This window comes from Pseudophryne corroboree, chromosome 4 (assembly GCF_028390025.1).
Source record: "Pseudophryne corroboree isolate aPseCor3 chromosome 4, aPseCor3.hap2, whole genome shotgun sequence".
Lineage (NCBI taxonomy): Eukaryota > Metazoa > Chordata > Amphibia > Anura > Myobatrachidae > Pseudophryne > Pseudophryne corroboree.
Genome location: NC_086447.1, coordinates 825,261,246 through 825,281,821, shown reverse-complemented (window position 1 = coordinate 825,281,821; position 20,576 = coordinate 825,261,246). Strand labels below are relative to the sequence as shown.

General features: G+C 44.5%; 1 protein-coding gene and 1 long non-coding RNA gene across 3 annotated transcripts in view; one reads left to right on the top strand and one right to left on the bottom strand.

Moving 5' to 3' along the window:
- Positions 1 to 20,576, top strand: part of MACROD2 (mono-ADP ribosylhydrolase 2) — a 3,123,444-nt gene that overhangs the window by 2,445,794 nt on the left and 657,074 nt on the right. For both annotated transcript variants that reach the window (XM_063918531.1, XM_063918530.1), the window contains exon 8: positions 4,551 to 4,624. In XM_063918531.1, the coding sequence (XP_063774601.1) occupies positions 4,551 to 4,624 (74 nt within the window). The remainder of the gene's footprint in view (positions 1 to 4,550; positions 4,625 to 20,576) is intronic.
- Positions 1,169 to 14,787, bottom strand: LOC134910464 (uncharacterized). Its single transcript, XR_010176207.1, has 2 exons — positions 14,621 to 14,787; positions 1,169 to 1,401 (listed from the first exon to the last, which is right to left on the bottom strand). It is a non-coding gene; the product is annotated as an uncharacterized LOC134910464 (long non-coding RNA).

The following is a 20,576-nucleotide window of genomic DNA, read 5'->3' as shown; positions in this document are numbered from 1 at the left end:
TGCCCATGAGGGTGTATATTTGTACCTGGATGCCGGACGATCTTGGATGTTTTTTTAAAGAGGCAATCACTTACATGGCATGGTTTTGACGTGTAAGTGCCCCTGTAAAAAATACATCCAAGATTGGCTGGTATCCCGCACCTCCGGCCATCTCTGACATTACATCCCAATGATATTGTCCATAGTATTGTTTTCATTCAGTGAACACTGATAGTTAAAGAGCCCCGATATGAAGTACTAGATCACAAATCAAGATTATTTTAATAGGGCACTTCACCTGACTAATAATTTCAACAACTTGTACATATGTTTACTGTTATGTTTTAGACTCTATGGTCATATCTTCATGGAATTGCCCTCATCCCAACTGAAATATCTTTTTCTGTGAGTGGAGTGCAGGGGCGCCAGAATGTTTTCAGTTTGGGGGCATAGAAATAATTTCATCTTGGCGCTTCACCTTAAAAAGCAGTGTGCTGCTGCAGGGTGCTGCGTCCTATATTCTGCCCCAGGTAAGGGGGAGGGTGGCATCCTCAGGCCTGGCAATTAACCCCCCCCCCCTTCCTTGGCACCACTGGCCATATGCCCACAACCCACTGGACTTCCTCCACTGACACACACTATTATTTGCGTAGAGTATTGAAATCCATTTCTTCTGTCACATCAATTCCTGTTCCATATTATAAAGAGTGAACTGGGGTTATAAAAAGTTAATTCTATCAAAACATACGTAAGCCGCTACCATTTTATTAGATCAGTCAAGCATGCGTACTCCTCTGCTCCCAAGATTCTTGTGAACGTCACAGTTAACTGTTGACTTAACTTCACAACCATTTACCTCACTGTCTAAGTTAACGATGGCTGACATTATAAAATGATTAAATTCTGTTAGCTTGACAGCTGTACAGTAACAGAACTTCACTGTAAACATTGTTATAGGCTTTTATGAGTTTCTTAATAACAGCCTGGCAGCTACTATTAGATATTATAGTGCTCTAGCTATATAGTTTAGTCAACACTTTTGTTACTTGTATAATACATTATACATGATGTTGTTCTTTATATGTTGTGTCTACTGAATTACTTTTTCATTGCTACTAAAGTGGGATCCACATCAAATATTCATAATGTTGATTGTCTTGTCATTTCGCATTCCTTCTTAATAGGTATGTAAAGGTATGGTCTATTTAATTACAGAATGGAGTTAGCAAATGCTGATACTTGTAGTTCCACAACATCAGGACGACTGCAGGTTGTCTAGAGTTTGTCAGGGTTTGCTGGGACTTGTAGTTTCACAGCCACTGGAAAGCCACATGTTGACTACCTCTGCTGCAGGACCAGATTCGTGAAAATGCAACAGGCTGATCGTGTGTCATCCTTTTACTATAGTGTTATATCACCAGCCTAAAAAAAAACATGAATAATTTAAATAATTTATGTGATACATTTATTTAATTTGCACAGATGAAAATTGCGCCGTTCTTGGAGTTTTATGGTGATTAACGGGGCAAGTGTGGCAGTAAGAGAGCCACAAATTTACATTTAGGTCTGATCTGATTGACAATATGATGGGATCAGAAGCTGGTGCATGGTGGGACTTGAATGGCCACAAAATCTGTAGAGCCTCAGGGGTCTATTCATGAAGCAGTGAAAAGAGTGGAGAAGTGAGCCAGTGGAGAAGTCTCCCAAGTCAACCAATCTGCATTGAAGTAACATTTATAATTTGCATACTATAAAATTATGTAGAGCACCTGATTGGTTGCCATGGACAACTTCTCCATTTGCTCACTTCTAATCTCCACTCTTTTCACTGCTTCACGAATAGACCCCTCAGTCTGCCCCCGCTCATTACATGTGGAGATATGTAGGTCTATACAACTGGAGAGCCATGATATGTCTGTCTCCCACACATGCCTATTTGCCATATGATAAGAAGAAGTGGGTGTGACCCAATGATATGGGTGATCTCAAGTGGGTGGGGAAAGTGAGATGATACCATCTCTGTCACCACACCTCTGCAAGCGGCGCTTACTAACACTAATTCATGTTTGTACACAATGCCGATGTTCACGCAACTGATATTGGCAGAGTGTGCATGTGCAATGATCGCAGATACACAGGCCAAGGTACCTCTGCCATGCAGCTCACAGTGACATTTTTTCTGCAGAGTGATTGACAGGAAGGGACCATTTGAGGCAGGTGTGTCATGGCCGTTTTTGTGCCATGTATCTGCTTTCAGCTGTGATCATGCATGTAGAGAAACATGGTGCCAGCATTGCTATTGCCGCGGCCAGTCTGTGTGACCATACACTCACTAGAGGAGCTGATGTTCCTTATTATTGCATCAGTGCTGTGTATGTGTGCGCAGTTGCTGGGGACTCTGCGATGGCTCCGGTGGGCGTCTCTATTCTTTTCCGTGCGGCAGCATCACTTGTGATGATCAGCAATTCCGTAGCCTAAAAATCGCAGCTGCCGAGGCATGTGTCTACACCCATCAATTAGGCCCACTACTGTATTTCATTATAATACATCTCCGTGGACCTTGCCTCAGATAAGCACCTTTCCAGGAGAACTGGCTGCTGTCAGTTCAGGAGGTTTATTATTACACTGCAATTTAGATTTAATTTTGGACACGCCCCTCTCACATCTAAATTGTATTGCCCATTATGGTGGTCATTCCGAGTTGATCGTTTGCTAGCTAGTTTTAGCAGCCGTGCAAACACTATGCCGCCGCCCACTGGGGAGTGTATTTTAGCTTAGCAGAAGTGCGAACGCATGTGCAGCCGAGCTCTGCAAAAACAGTTTGTGCAGTTTCTGAGTAGCTCTGAAAATACTCAGCGCTTACGATCACTTCAGCCTATTCATGTCCGGATTTGACGTCATACACCCGCCCAGGGAACGCCCAGCCACGCCTGCGTTTTTTCAGACACACCTGCGTTTTTGCAAACACTCCCTGAAAACGGTAAGTTGACACCCAGAAACGCCCCCTTCCTGTTAACCTTCTTGCGGCCGCCAGTGCGACTGAAAACTTTGCTAGAACCTGTGCACAACCACAACGGGATTTGTACCCATACTTCACGCGTGTGCAATGCGGTGCATACGCATGCACAGAAATGCCGTTTTTTAGCCTGATCGCTGCGCTGCAAACAACGCCAGCTAGCAATCAACTCGGAATGACCCCCATATATACAGTATCTGCCCCACCTGTAGTGCAGCATGGTATTACCAAGATGAGCAGCTACTTGATTTTTCTGATTTTCTCCACACTTAGAATGAGCCCTATATCTCATCTAGAGACTGGATACACAACAGGCTAGAAGGGGGTGATTTACACTAGTCTAGTTCTGATTCTCTCTTAGGGGTATATTTACTAACATGCAGGTTTTTAGAAGTGGTGATGTTGCCCATAGCAACCTACTTATATTATACTTGCATATGAGAGCCTTCCGATTTTTGGGGTCGAACCCCAGCAGCCCTGGAAGGGTAGGTGACTGTGCCGCATCCCGCCCTCTTCCTAGTGAAGCGGGCATGATGGGGATAAAATCCCTAAAATATCGGTGGCTGTGCTAAGGAGGTGGGGCTAGATATGCAAATCACACAATTTAGCCCTGCCCCCTACCAGTGGACCCACGAATCACAAACATTTCTCCATCTTGGGGGCAGGGCCTAATGACATTACAGTTCAGCTCTGCTCCCCGAAGTATCCTGCTGCGTCTCTTTCCGGGGCTTCTCCCGGAGAGGAGACATAAGAAGTAGGTAAGTATGACTTATTTATTTAGCACTTTCTAGAACAGGCATGTCAAATTCGTGGCCCTCCAGCTGTTGTGAAACTACAAGTCCCAGCATGCTTTGCCAGCATACCTTCCACTGATTAGCTGGTGAAGCATGCTGGGACTTGTAGTTTCACAACAGCTGGATGACCATGAGTTTGACATGCCTGTTCTAGAAGATAATATCTAGAATCTGAGTGGTTGCTATAGGCAACATCTCTACTTCTACAAACCTGCACTTTGGTAAATATACCCCTTATTCTCCACAATATACATGCCTTGTTTATGTTTGTCTTCCTTTCACGGCAAGGTTATTTCTTGCCAGTTCAACCAAACAAGATCAGACTGTGTGGAGAATTCTGGAGGTATAATTTCAGAGTCATTAATGCAGCTGTAAAACTTTTAACATTTTTCCAGTATGAAATATGGATACCCCAAAGTAACATCTGCTGCTGAGCTGCTACTCCTCCTCTCCGCTCACTTAGGTGACCTAAATAAATAAATGACGGAAAATGGGTTTTCCTACTGTATGCTAAAATTCAATTCTTCCAAAGAGTCTTTGCCGCAAGTGTTTACACTAAAGTAGGACAGACATCCTGGGCTGTAGATGTAAATATATATTTCAAGTTTAACAACTGTAATATGCATGCTTTGTTGTATTGTCTCAGCATTACTCTTGCACTGTGCTGAAATCAGAGTCGTCGAATGCATTTGTATTCATTATGTGTCCCAAATACTAACATTTGCATGATTTTACTTACTTATTTTTCTTTAATTATTTAGGATTTCCAAACGAGCCAGCAGCTAATATAGCACTGCAAACAGCCAAAGAATGGTTGAAGGTGAATCGGAATGAGGTAGGCCAAAATGATTTGTGTACAAACATTTGTGCTGCAAACGGTACTTACTGTAGGTGAACTGATGATGATGATGATGATGAATACAGTGACAGATTCAGAGTTGTCCACATTTCAGGAACAAATGCAATCGCAAAATGATGACTGGGCTGCCCCCAGAAATTGTGAGGCCAGATTTAGTAGACAAGACCCCACCCCAACCCCATCTTAAACTTGCTGTAAAATTCCCCTATGTTCCGCTCAGTGCACGTTTGCACCAGCCCTATCCTTGGTGAAAGAGTTGCGTCTGAAGTCACAGATAGCAGCGTAAGCACATCTCAGCCCAGGCCACACTTTCTTTGACACGTCCATCTTGTTACGCCCATTCTTTGGAGAATCGACTGAAATGCGTATGTTCAGTTTTGGAGCATAAATCTGACTTGTGGTCGACTCTCCATGCTCTCCGGGTAACAGACCCTTTGCTGTAGCAGATGGACACTCAACAAAATGATGCACTCCTAAACCGCTATCCGGATGATAGGTCTACGGTTAAAAGGTTGACACCATATGGTCAACATGGTCAAAAGGTCGACAAGTTCAAATGGTCGATATGACAATGGTCAACACAGCATATGGTCGACATGAGTTTTGGGGATTTTTTTTTTTCATTCTTCGAACTTTTTCAAACTTTACCATCTGCGTGGACTACAATTCAGAATGGTAACCTTTGCCTGAAGCATGGCGAGCGAAGCGGGGCCCTAATTGGGAGTCCACATGCTGAAATTAACATTTGGACACCAAAAAAACATTAAAAACTCATGTTGACCTTTTCATGTGTCGACCATTTTTGTGTTGACCTTTCGATCATGTCAGCATTGTGCATGTCGACCATTTGGTGTCTACCTTTTGACTGTCGACCGTTTGATCCATAATCCATAAAACATATCCTGTTTGTAGTTTACTGAACATCTTTATATGATGTGTATAGAGTGTTGCTTTTAAGAATTGTTTTTTATCTCTGCAATAATACAGCACAGTGTGCGCATAATGTAATGGTACATTAATATAATCTGCATCGCCTTTTCCTACCAAAGCTGTACCAATTACATACAGCACTGTAAACAGCATAAAAAAGCGTTAGTATTCCTAAACGTGCTGCAAAGGATATTGAGGAGATGACCACCACTGATGCCACAATACAGTAAAGTCCCGCGCAGCTCAGCCTTCTGCCTTCCGCTTGAGTCTCGCTTCCACTGGCACCACACTCCTGCACCGAAACGTGTCTTAGGCAAACGCTTGTAAATTGTAAGGTTTTCAGTAAGGCCGATTGTACAGCTGCAGTGACTTATTTAGTCAGCGTCACAGAAACATTTTAATTATAGTATACAAGTAGATTCATTTCAGGCGGGTGTAGTAATGTATGCCGGCGGCCGGGCTCCCGGCGACCAGCATACCGGCGCCGGAATCCCGACCGCCGGCATACCGACAGCATGGCAAGCGCATATGAGCCCCTTGCGGGACCCCCAAGAGGGAGTTAAAGTGTCTGTATGCTGGCTGTCGGTATGCCGGCTGTTGGGATTCCGGCGCCGGTATACTGTGTGCCGGGATCCCGACAGCCGGCAAACTGAAGACCACCCATTTCAGGCTACAGATGCCACACCAGTAAGTGACACACCAGTTAAATGTGACTTGTGAGGGAAATGGAATGTTTATTTAAAAAAAAAAACCTGTAGTGTATTATTAAATGACCAATCCCCTTAATCTCTTAAGGTTATTTACCCAAAGATGCAATAGCCAACGAGACATTATGTTTCAATGTTTAACTTGTTCTGAACCATACTTGCCTACCCTCCTGGAATGGTTGGGAGGCTCCCAATAATCCCTGCAGGGCCCCTAGGCTTCAGCCTAGTCAGCCTAATGGATAATTCAGACCTGCACAGTTGTTAAATTGGATTAGTGTAAAGTTGTGACTTTGAGCATGTTAGTTGGTAACAAAGTAGTATATTTGGAAATGTGCATTATCAAGTGTGCCGGTAACATTTGTCCTGACACATAACCTGAGAGCAGGGTGGTCTGAGCCTGCTGCTGATCAGTACGTTTATGTATGTAGATTGTTAATGCTAGTGCACCTCTGTAACGTGTGCTGAAAGTAATGCACCCGGAGAATGACAAACACTTTATTCTAAAACATCTTGTTCTAGTCTCTGAATCCAAATAGTTTAGAAATAGGGAAAATAAAATAAAGAAATCGGATGTAGAGCCTTCCTTGTATGTAAAAGAAGGTTTATCACTATAAATAGTCACGTTTTTAAACTGTATTGAATTTAGTAGTTTTAAAATGATACATTTCAGGCTCACGTTCCTGCTTCAGATCTTGTTACTAGCCAGAGTCATATTTTTGCTGTCAGATTCCTGCTATAGTCTTGCTGCATAACGCAGATCGTGCTGATTGATCCAACTCAGCCACCATAGACCTCCGTTACTCTCCGCTTATCAGTGAAATGTTTGATGTGTCTGCCTCATGCCTTAAATAGTTTTATTTGTTTAGAAGAAGCTTGTTATTGACGGTAGAGTACATTTTTGGTGATATTTTATTTAACACTGTTATCCCGGTGAATCTAATGAGAAACTGGGTGATGCAGAGAATTCTATGTCCTTAGGGAACGCATAGGTGGCTAGCACAGTGACATGTCGGCAGAGGTTAAAGTGAACCGGAATGGGGCGGAACTGCGTTCCGTCAGTTCCAATTGGAGACGGAACACAGTTCCGCCTCCTCTGGCTCACCTAACCCAGAATGTGAGCCGGAGCCGCATGGGGATGCCGGGCGCCTGCTGAGGTTGTGTTACTACTGAGCTGCTGCTTCCGCTGTGTGCGGCTGTGCAGTGCAGCTATGGGAGAGACGTCATGACGTCTCTCCCATAGATATGAGGAGCGGGCGGCCCAGCAGAGGTCAGCGGTCCGGAAGCAGGACCGGGGCTGGTGACTATTGTGTGGGTTTTTTTTGTTTGTTTTTTGTGTGTGTGTGTGAAGGCCTACTAGGGGGCAGCTTCTACTGGGGGCATCTTTACTGGGGGCATAACTACAGGGGGCATCTGTACTGGGGGCAGCTTCTACTGGGGCATAACTACAGGGGGCATCTGTACTGGGGACATAACTACAGGGGGCATAATTACAGAGTGCATCTGTACTGGGGGCATAACTACAGGGAGCATCTGTACTGGGCAGTGGTGCAAATAGAAAAAAATTCTTACAGGTACTGTGTGCGCGAGCCAAAGGCGCATGTGCCAAAAATGGGTGTGGACAAATGTCACATGGGGCTTGGCCAATGAAAATTGGGGCGTGATACACATATGGGGGGAGGGGCAGATACACATATGACCCCAATAGTGAGAGATACACGTTGCCCCACAGTGCCAGATATACATTGCTCCACAGTGCCAGATATACATTGCTCCACAGTGCCAGATATACATTGCCCCACAGTGCCAGATATACATTGCCCCACAGTGCCAGATATACATTGCCCCACAGTGCCAGATACACATTGCCTCACTGTGCCAGATACACATTGCCTCACTGTGCCAGATACACAAATGCAACCAGAGTGCCAGATATATATTGCCCCCAGTGCAGATAAAGAAATGCCCCCACAGTACCAGATATGCCCTCAGTGCCAGATACAGGAATGCCCCCAGTGCCAGATACACATGCCCCCACAGTGCCAGATATATGCCTCACTGTTCCAGATACAGAAATGCCCCCACAGTGCCAGACATGCTCCCAGTGCCAGATATGCCCCCAGTGCCAGATACAGGGATGCCCCCAGTGCCAGAAACAGAAATGCCCCAGTGCCAGATACGCATGTCCCCCCAGAGCCAGATACAGGAATGCCCCACAGTGCCAGATATGCTCCCAGTGCCAGATACAGAGATGCCCCTAGTGCCAGATATGCCCCCAGTGCCAGATACAGAAATGCCCCCAGTACCAAATATGAATGTCACCCCAGTGCCAGATATGCCCTCAGTGCCAGATACAGAAATGCCCCCACAGTGCAAGATATGCTCCCAGTGCCAGATATGCCCCCAGTGCCAGATACAGAGATGCCCCCAGTGTCAGATATGCCCCCCAGTGCCAGATACAGAAATGCCCCCAGTGCCAGATAAGCATGTCCCCCCAGTGTCAGATATGCCACCAGTGCCAGATACAGAAATGCCCCCAGTACCAGATACAGAAATGCCCCCACAGTGCCAGATATGCTCCCAGTGCCAGATACAGAGATGTCCCCAGTACCAGATACAGAAATGCCCCCAGTACCAGATACACATGTCTCCACAGTGCCAGATATGCCCACAGTGCCAGGTACACATGCCCCCCCCCCCTTCCCCTGCTGCTTACCACGCTGCTGCTACCTGTTCCTGTGTGTGAGGGGAGGAGAGCGCAGCGTGCACCTCTCCTCACCCTCAGTCTCCGGTGACGGTTCGGGTCACGGTGTCTACTTTCAATTAGGCGCCGATCCGTGAGCCAATCAAAGCTTGCGGTCCTGCAGCCAATCAGGAGCCTTGGCTGCCGGTCCGCAAGCTCTGATTGACTCATGGGGCGGTGCTGAATTGATGGTAGACACTGAGGGGCAGGAGAGGAGCAGGCTGCGCTCTCCTCCCCTTGCAGAAGCGCAGTGAGCAGCAGCGGAGGGAGGGAGCGGCGGCCCTGCGGCGGTGGGTACGGCATACCCACGGCTAAATTCTTAAGGGTACGCCGTACCCACCCACTTGCACCACTGGTACTGGGGGCATAACTACAGGGGACATCTGTACTGGGGGCAGCTCTACAGGGGGCAGCTGTACTGGGGGCAGCTCTACAGGGGCAGCTGTACTGGGGGCATAACTACAGGGGGCTTCTCAACAGGGAGCAGCTCTACTGTGGCATCTGTACTGGGGGCATAACTACAGGGGGCATCTCTACAGGGGGCATAACTACGGGGGGTGTATCTACACGGGGGATTTCCACTGGGGGCATATCTACTGGGGGGCACTACTAATGAGGTCATTGCATAGGGGGCACTTAATAAGGGGCACCAATACTATGGGCTCTACATAAGGGGCACTACAACTGTGGGCACTGCCACTACAGTGGGCATTGCATAAGGGGCACTACTACTGATGGCATTGTATAAGGGGTGCTACTGCTGTGGTCATGTGTATTAGGGGTGCTACTACTGTGGGCATTATGTGTGTTAGGGGTGCTACTACTGTGGGCTTTGTGTATAAGGGGCACTAATATGTGTCATAACATGAATAAGTGACATTACTATGTGGTGTAATGTGAATAAGATTGTGCTACTGTGCGGCGTAATTTAAATTGGGGATACTATTGGGTGACCACGCCCCTTCCTTTTTAGACCACACCCCGTTTACGGCACGTACAGTCCCTTTAGAGCTGGGGCAAGGGGGGGAGGGTTCCACCACCTCACCAGGAGCACTTTAAACACTGCATGTCGGCCATTTGGTTGTTTTTGAGTCAGTCGGCCTGAAATCTCTCTGTGGCCAGGTGGGGCAAAGGGAAGCATCCTTCCTGACCAGTTTACGATGAGTAACAATCATCTATTGCTTAGCATGGCTTTTAAATCTGGACAGACTATAACTGAATTGTGTGTATGCTATTATCAGCCAACCCAATAATTCAGAGAGCCTTCACCAACCTGGGCCTCCACATTTGTTGACAAACTGATTCCAGAGCTGGTCATACAATATTTGGGCCAAACAACCTGATGCCGCCTGGTTTGGTGGCATTTAGGTGGTTGTTATACACGCAGACTACTGATGACACCTTTGAGCAGGTACACATACCCATACCTCCCAACATGACCCTCTCCAGGAGGGACAGAATGCTCTGCTTCTGGACTTTTCTCTTAATGTATGATTGTCTGCACCTGTGTTGAACATGTTAATGGGGTGGTCTTCAGTATGCCGGCTGTCGGGATCCCGGCGCACAGTATACTGGCGCCGGAATCCCGACAGCCGGCATACCAACACTTATTCTCCCTCGTGGGGGTCCACGACCCGCCTGGAGGGAGAATGGGCTCATTTGCGCCCACCACACTGTCGGTATGCCGGCGGTCGGGCTCCCGGCGCCGGTATGCTGGTCGCCGGGAGCCCGACCGCCGGCATACCATACTACACCCGGTTAATGGAAAGGAAAGGTGTTTCAGCACAGGTGATGGCAATCATAAATTAAGAGGGAAGTCCAGGAGCAGAGCATTGTGTCCCTCCTGGAGAGGGTCATGTTGGTAGGTACACATACCCTCCAACACAGCTATGCAGAAAATCTGTACAAATTAGAGAAGGAGGCGTGGCCATGGGCAAATGGGGCATGGCCTTGCTGCACTCCCATAGGAATCAATAGGATTGGGAGACACCAAAACCCGGTACAAAGCCCTTTCTGACCGGTACAGAGCATGAAAAAATGGTACTGTACCTGCCAAAAATTTAATGTTGGAGGGTATGGATACATACAGTACAGCAATAATACAGAAATGCAGCAAACCAAGAATGGGAAGGTGACTACATTAGGACAATATTCTTTAAACCATACGCCTACAAATGTTTAATGTAAAAGTATGTATAACATGCCCTATGTCCATTAGAGACATCGTAGAATACCGTGATTATTATTGGGCTGTGTTTGATAATAGTTGTGTTCATTTCATTGTGCTTTACTATGGTATACTTCTTTCTTCTATATCTATTCAGCATAATGTGATATACACATGTACTGGATGGGCTTTATGTGCTAAATTACTGATTACTTTGATTGCTTTGAACAAGTGTTCTGTATCTTGTTGATTGATTGCAGCTTCTTTCTATTATCAGCTATGCTATTATGCGGCACTGTGTGATTTTACAACTAGTTAAGCACAAAATGCACTTTCCCTCTGTATCTAAATACTTTGTCTTTTTAAAGAATTCAAAGTAACTTTTATCATTTTGTGCCGAATTGAGTGAATTATTTTTTCTACACGCACAGTTTGTGTGATCAAGACTTGTCGTGTAACAGTCTCTAGATAAATCACATGGCTGTCTAAAGTTGGTGCATTTGGGAAATTTCATCAGATTGACCAATAATTGTACAATACAATATGTAAGTTAGACAAAATAATGAAACTCAGTTTGGATGCAGTTTTAATCTATAAGAATGGAAAATGATTTTGGTTGATTTGGGGTAGCGATATTATCACCATTGATATTACCGATGGACAATATTTTTGCCAACGATTTATAGCCTACGCGATGCACGATATCAATGGCCAATTTGGACTATATGAGACTACAGACATCGATATCGTACAGATTGACTGGCATGTTTTAACGATGATCGTTTAATGATGAACGATTGCGGGCATGCGCATCGTTTATCGTAGCATACACGTAGAACGATATGAACGATTTATCTTTCATTAATGAACGATATCGTTTATATCTTTCAAGATATCACCCAGTGTGTAGGCCCCTTAAGATGCTGGCACCAGAAATATTGGAAACACCACTCAAATGATACAGAAAGTGCTGGAAAAGTTGAAACCAAACTCACTAACGCAAGCCAGAATTGAAGAAACTGGGTACAGTATATGAGCAATGGTTGGGCCTAAAAGCAATAAGGAAATAATTAAGGTCTCGGCAAAAGGTCAGTGCAGGCAGTGATTCATGGAATGATCAAGATCCAGGCAAAGGTCATGACCTGTGGTAATCCAGAAAGTAGCCAGAGTCCAAACAAAGGTCATGACGTGTGGTAATCCAGAAAGTAGCCAGAGTCCAAACAAAGGTCATGACGTGTGGTAATCCAGAAAGTAGCCCTGAGGAAAGCTCAATGGTTGGGCCTAAAAGCAATAAGGAAGTAATTAAGGTCTCGGCAAAAGGTCAGTGCAGGCAGTGATTCAGGGAATGATCGAGGTCCAGGCAAAGGTCATGACCTGTGGTAATCCAGAAAGTAGCCAGAGTCCAGCCAAAAGGCAGGGCAGGTGGCTCTCCATAGAATTAATATCTAGGTATGGCCAGAACCAGTGAATATGAACACCAAACACACACAAGCTCAAAGTCATGTACCCTCATCATAGACATTCCTCAGGTGTTACTGGATGGGCTTTATATTTTCTTTATCTTTTAAAATGTATAATTATAATATCGATGAATACTTTGCTAATGACTTTGATTTTGACTTTCCTTAAAGTGAATAGTTCATATAGTAATCATTAGCAAGATGAAATTCACTGTGAATTGGAGGAGGCCTGCTATACCACAGCAGAAACTAAACAGAGAATGGCCTTTGTCTGTGACTGCTGTGATACGGTGTGTAGATGTGCGGGTCTCTCTCTCTCTCTGAAATATGCGGAATGGCAAACACAAGAATCACCTCTTCTATTTCACAGTCTAATTAAACCAACTAAATAACCTTTTATAAAAGCAGCAGCAGCAGGCTCACTTTCATTGTAATTCATAGGGAAAAGGTGTCTTTTCGACGTCTGCAAAATGGAATTTATTAGTTAGCTGAAGTCAGTCTTGAGTGATTTTTCTGTGGTCCCTTTAGCCCAACTCCAGTCGTCCTCCCAACAGACAAGCCATTTTACAAAGCAGATAAGAAAGCGACCATCAGGACACAGCAGTACCTTTGTGATGTCTGGCTGTTATTAAACTGAGAGGAAGATTAAACAAAAAAAAGACATACAGAAAGGCTGCAGTTTTTAAACTTCCCTAGGTGTGTGGGAAGGAAGGATTTTATTTCCATTAGCGTTCTTTGCTTCCAGTAAAAAGAGAGTCAGTACAGCTTCTCACGTTTGTAGCATTCTTCCTGTACATGTAGATTACATACAGTGTGAGGCTTTCTTCACAATGGTCTAGTTTTGTGTCCATGTACAGTACTCTGCAAAAGTTTTAGGCAGGTTTGGAAAAAATGCTGCAAAGTAAGAATGCTTTCAAAAATAGAAGCGTTAATAGTTTATTTTTGATCAATTAACGCAATGTAAAGTGAATGAACGGAAGATAAATCTAAATCAAATCAATATTTGGTGTGACCACCCTTTGCCTTCAAAACAGCACCAATTCTTCTAGGTACACTTGCACACAGTTTTTGAAGGAACTCGGCAGGGAGGTTGTTCCCATCATCTTGGAGAACTAACCACAGATCTTCTGCGGATGTAGGCTTGCATAAATCCTTCTGTCTCTGCATGTACTCCCAGACAGACTCGATGATGGTGAGATCAGGGCTCTGTGAGGACAATATAATCACTTTCAGGACTCCTTGTTCTTTTTTACTCTGAAGATATTTCTTAATGACATTGGCTGTATGTTTGAGGTTGTTGTCCTGCTGCAGAATAAATTTGGAGACAATCAGATGCCTCCCTGATGGTATTGCATGATGGATATTTTCCCTGTTTCTTGCGAGAAAGCTCTGTCCCTGCAATGTTAATCCGCTGTCAAATCAGGGTGTTTTTCACAAAAAATACTCCAATTATGTACTTAGCATGCGCCGCCGCTATTATTGCCCCTGGCACGCCCTCCACATCACTAACACCCGGGGATCAGTGGTTGGAGCTCCTGGAGGGCTGCCGGTCATCGGAGCTCCCTCCTGCTGTGACCTCCGATGCTGTAATATGAACTGCCACTTTGCAGCATCACTTTACTGCACCGGGAGTCACAGGAGCATCAGGGAGCCCCGATGACTGGCAGTCCGCACCAATCACCAGCTCCTGGGTAGTTGAGTATGTTTTTGTTTGTTTTTTAAACTGTGATCAGCTTATGTGTCTATCAGACACACATAGCTGATCACACTGGCCGGGTCCCTGCACAGCTTTCTCTGACTTAAAGTGAATTAAAAGGTTTAGCGCAGTTTTTCATGGAAAGTGAAAGGTATGTGAAAACGGTCTGAAAACACCCTTTTTCACTTTGTTTTAGTGAAAAAACATAAAATACAATATAAAAAAACACAACAACAAAGATGTGCAAAATGAACATAGTGCTGTTCTTTCACCTGAGTACAGCATGTGAACTCTGTATCTTATTACTATTGATCCTGCAGATTATATATGCTCAGCTCACTCCTTCCACCCATAATGGTCCATAATGTCCTCTTGCATCCTATTCCTGGCTGATATGATCCAGTAATTGAGGCCCATTATCCTAAAGGAACTCCTGATGTTTACTTTGAACCCTAATGGTCCATAGCAGGAAAACATAATCTCCCTGTGTGATGTCATGCAGTCAGATAGGGGGCACTGCCATTGTGTAATGATCCTACAGTATAATGCCTGCTCACCGCCTGCGGTACACATTAATAAAGGACCCAAAGCTTCATGCTGCTCACATTTCAATAATGCATAAAATATGTCTAAAACACTTCTAGTCCTCTCTTCTCTTTATCAATGTAGATGCATGTATGTAATCACCGAACCTGCATATGGTTTTTGCCGTTTACGTCTCCTGATGAACGCTCATCAGTTCATTAACTAGTTTGACTATTCCTGATTCCTAACAATATCTGTACGTTGAGAGAATAAAAATGACATACATTGTTGCAGGGAGATGTAGGAAACAGATTGGGCTTCTCTGGTACTGTACTATGTTATTAGTGAGGGACTTAGCCCAAACCGTCCTTAGCATAAGGTAAGGATTGAGGCTACTGATCCCTTGCAATTTTATAAAGCTGCACGGATTATCTGCTGAGGCCCCGTGATCTGTGCACAAAGGCAAGCCTCAATCAAATGTCTCCTTTCTAAGCTTGCAGTAGTTACCGGCTACAGCATATGTTTCCTCTCTCCAATGGAAAGGGGGAGGGGGAGGGGGGGGGGGGGGGGCTGTGCTCATCGCTGCCACCCTGACACATCATTTTGGAGATGTATGATTTTGACATTTAAGCAACTAAAAGGATATTGCCAAAATAGTTCATAAGTTCAGTCTGATAGAATGTTCCGGGGAAGAGAAAAATATGTCTTTCCATTAGACACGATATGACAGCGTCAGTGATAAGAACGCTTTAAACAGTAGAACATTTCAATTGAAATTGGAGCTTGTGAACGATTTGTTTCCTAGATGCCACTCATTTGTTTGAGTGATAGCTTAACTGGGTTTTGCACATAAATGACATGTTAAATACAAACCTTAGCGTGGAGTTGAGTTATTGAGCATCACCTAATTTGTTAGAGGTTTCCTCTCTTTTATAAAGGTAATGCATTAATGTACTACAGGGGTAGAAATGTATGGTAATAATATTATGTGGCCTTGGGGAAAGTTTGACGCTCTTGAAGAAGAAATGTGTCGCAGTCCAGGCATAACTGCGGTCATGTCGTAGCTGTGGAGATGGAAGTCACTGGCCACACCCCCAGGCTACCTTACGTCTCCTTACACCCTTTTCTACATTGCGCAAGTCATGATCACATAAAGATGACAAACTCGGCACCAGTGTATGATACTTTGACAGTTATCCAATGAGCAGCCTGGTTCTTCTCCTGTTTGAATTATGTATATGTGTGTTATCTGAGTTTGTGAAATATTATGGGGAACAGGCTATCCTGTACAAGATGTAATGTGACCCATGGCATTACAGTACCAACAAGTTTGGGGATGTCCATAGGGACATGGATTGTTGATTGCTTACCCATCACCATGTATATTTTTTCCACTTTGTGTCCTTAACTGCAGGGGCATATTAAGAGAGGAGGGGGCCTGTGTGCAGTCTCGGTAAGGGTCCCCTTCCTCTCTCGCAGACAGTGGCTCTATGTGATGCCCAGGTCTCTGAGAAAATGGCTCAGCGGCCATTCTCCCAGTGATTTTCCCTTCAGCATATGCGCAAACTGCCGGGAAAATTTGTGCACCATTTTTCCGGAGACCTGCACACCACCTAGTACTAAAAGTCACTGTCAATGCTGCTCTGGAGAGTAACTATTGAAATAATGGGTGCAGGGTGTTTGGTATGGGCCCCATGGACCCAGGAGTCCGTGTACACTGCTCCCACTGCTTCACTGCCACAATAACAATGCCGGCCTTGCCTAATAGCCTGTGAGAAGCAAGCATGGGAGAGATTCTAGAGAGTTAGGGTGCATACACACGGTGAGATTCGGACTTATCCGATTCTCACCGTGCGACAGGGGGCCGGGTCGGCACTTAGCCAGTATCGCAAGCACATAATGAGTGTGCTTGCGATGCTGGCTATGTGCGATTTTGGCTAAGTGTCAATCCTGACTATCTCTTCTATAGAGATAGTCAGGATTGACTTGCCTGCACAGCCTATTTTTTCTGCCGATGCCGACCGCGCGGGGCTGCGCATCGGCATCGGATCGGGATCGCAAGGTGACTGTCACCTTGCGATCTGCACTATCTTTTCATCCGATTCTGACTATATAGTCAGAATCGAATGAAAAAATCTTACCGTGTGTACACACCTTAACTGAAGCTTGTGTTTTTAAAGTAGCAATAATTTAAAAGGCAAAACAGGTTGGTTTTGATTTTAAATTATTGCCATTTAAAAAAATATGGGGTAGTTTTCCAGAATTATTTGTTTTTTTTATTTACAGTTTTTTATATAGCGCAACATATTCCATTGCGCTTTATAATCTGAAACAACAGTGCTAAGACAAACTGGGTAATAACAGCCAGACATAGAGGTAGGAAGGCGCTGCTCACAAGCTTACAATCTATAGGAATTGTGCCTGTGCCTTCGCCTCGCTGGCTATTACTTAAGGCCCTGTGATTTGTACAGTAGCGCTCTTGTCTGGTGAATAAGTGAAGTGGAAAAAGGGGGGGACCTGGACTGCACATCCTATTACTAAAGATATCAAGAGGTGCTATCATGCTGATGCTTCTAATACTATGCTGGAAGAAGAGAGATGCAGATGCACACTCTTAGCACTAAGAACACTGGTAGTAAAAATAATTTAAATAAACCCTCACCACAATTAACATGGATTTGCGCAAATATGCGGGCCCATGTACCGCGGCCAGGTGACTTCATCACATGGGTCCCTAACATTCCTAATACTATCACATTCTATAAATTTATTCAGGACTTACCTCTAAATAGGGCCTTATCAATGTGTATATATTGTACACTGAAAGGCAAGGCTTCCTTCCTCTGGTATTGGCACTCCTCCCATTCACCCTCAGGTGTTTTAATTAGCAGGGTTCCTACATTTCAGATCACACATTGATAAGGCCCTATTTAGAGGTAAGTCCTGAATAAATTTATAGAATGTGATAGTATTAGGAATGTTAGGGACCCATGTGATGAAGTCACCTTGTCGCGGTACATAGGCCCGCATATTTGCGCAAATGTGTGCTAAGAACTTCAATTATACGCCATGTTAATTGTGAGGGTTTATTTAAATTATTTCTGCTAAGAGTGTGCATCTGCATCTCTCTTCCTCCAGAATAAGTGAAGTGTACAGCGGGATAAAGCAGTGTTAGAATCAGAGAAACAGTATACAGTACCTGTCTCTGGGCACCAGGTGGCTAGATCTCTGCAGGCTTGGCACGAAGAAGATACAGGCTACTTAAAATCTTGCACAATCAGGGAGGTAATATTGCATGTTTTTGTATCTGTACAAAAGGGGGCTTTTTATTTGTGTTTTGTCTACTCCAACAAACAGTGTGTGGTCGGATGATTTCCAGAGAGAACAGAGATTTTCTCATCATTGGATGGATGATGGTCTATTCACAGCAGTTTGTGGAAAAAGACTGGATTGCACAAATACGTCTTTTTTAGAATTCATTATTTAGCGACATTTCAGATTTTCTTTGTAAATATCCTGTCCTGAAAAACTCACTATGCCTATTCTTACAACAGATGTATTGTAATATTTCTATTATTGTTATTCAGCAATGGGGATGACAGGCCACTGTCTGCACCCTCCCCTAACCAGCACCCAGGAGCGATAACTGCAATGCAACAATTGTGTGGTGGGAAGTACAGTACTGGAAATAACTTGGGATTCTTTATTAATAATTTAGAAATATTATTGTATTGATAATGATACAGTGGCTGCAGCTATATACAGTATATAGTGAAAAAATAATAATCTGTAATCTTAAACTAGTGTAAAACCATTGGAATTAGTTAGCAAGAGTCCAGGTTAAATCTCCTAGAATATTGTAAGTGCTTCATTAAACCCCTTTTACACCAAAATCCAGGGTCTGACCCAGGATTTGGAACACGGTTCCAAGCCGGGTCAGACATGGGACTCCCCCCATTTCACTGCAGTGCTGATCCGGGATATTCCCGGATCGGCACCGTTTACACTGCACCCGGGTGCAGTGTCTTGTGGGCCAGCGCTTAGAGATGATGTCATCCCCAAGCGCCGGCCCACACTGCAGATCGGGACTCCGGAGCGTCTCGCCGGGGGCAAGCACAGCAATCTGGAAGCTGTTGTGCTGCCCCCAGCCTCCGGCGCTTCCAGGCACCAGACATGGCGCTGCTGTCTGCATAGACAGACAGCATGTGCCATGTCTCCAGCCGCTGCATGGCAACCAGCACGGTGCACGCTGTCTGCATAGACAGCGTGCGCCGTGACCCCCAGCCCCCTGACCGCCCATCGGACACTGCGGTACGGGAGGTTTGCCATGCTGTAAATGGGTGCCGGGTCGGCTGACCCGTCTTACCCATTTACACCGCCTCCTTCCCGGGTCTTACCCGTGTCCAACCCTGCGTATGTGCCGGGTTGGATTCCCGGGAAAGTGGACCCGGGGTGACCCTTTTACACCACCTGCAGTCCCGGGATTTTGCGCGCTCCCGTGCAAAATCCCGGGATATTTCAGGTGGTGTAAAAGGGGTATTAGTCAGATTCAGATACAATGGTTCTAGAACACTAAACAGTGTGAATGATTGGATAACACACACAACAATAAATGTAATTTCTACTTTAAAGTGCATCATTCATGATATTTAATCAAAATGCTAATGGCTTTCTCATTTATATGGTTACACATGATGCAGCAAGTCCGCAATTCATCAATCTCATTTTATGTATGGTTTCAGCAGGACAAAGCTAAACAAATCTATTAGGAATTCTAACCAACTAGTTATCTTTGTTGTAATCAAAAGAGATTGATAGATATCAGATTTTTAGATACATTATTAGATAGATACATACATACATACATACATACATACATACATACATACATACAGGGGCAAACACAGGATTTCTGGAGGGGGGTTTCCAAATGTTTGATTTTGGAGCAACTGTTGCCAGCTGATGAAGGATGGATAAATAACATGTAACAAGCTATAGTCTGCCCCAAACAAAGTGCAGTTTATGTAATACAGTACATCAGACAAACGCAGGCCCAGTGATCCAGGTAACCCACTTACCAGATTCTCTCTCTGGTGCGATGACTGAGCACTCAGATCCACAGACACACACACACACACGGCAGACTTGGTAGAAAAATCTGCCACTGGGCATGTGCATTTTCTCCATTCGCCCTTTAAACTGCATGTAGCAGTCGCTAGCCAGGCTGTGGCAGAAGCTAGATTTCCAGGCAACTGCAACCACCCCCGGTTGCCTATGAAATAGATAGATAGATAGATAGATAGATAGATAGATAGATAGAGAACAGACAAACAGACTGTATGGAGGAAGTTGTCAGATAAAAATATTCTTTATATAGGGTTGTGATACTGTACAGCAAATATTTTGTACTACAGAACAGAAGAAAGGACGTCAGTGGGAAATGTAGTTATTGGAGGAATTGTGTGTCCCCAAGCAGATCTAATATACTGTACCTCTTGCATGTACCATTACATGCATCATAGGATCCACGAAACCGCAAGATTTACTGAGCGCCGCTACATAAAAAATTGGAGGGCAATTAGTTCCTACCAAAACAACAATTTTAATTTTGGGTAAAAATAGCATTTCCAGCAAATCTCCCAGGACAGCTGGTATGTTTCATTTATTCACAATGATCTAGCTACAGGTTAGTGCAAATCAAAT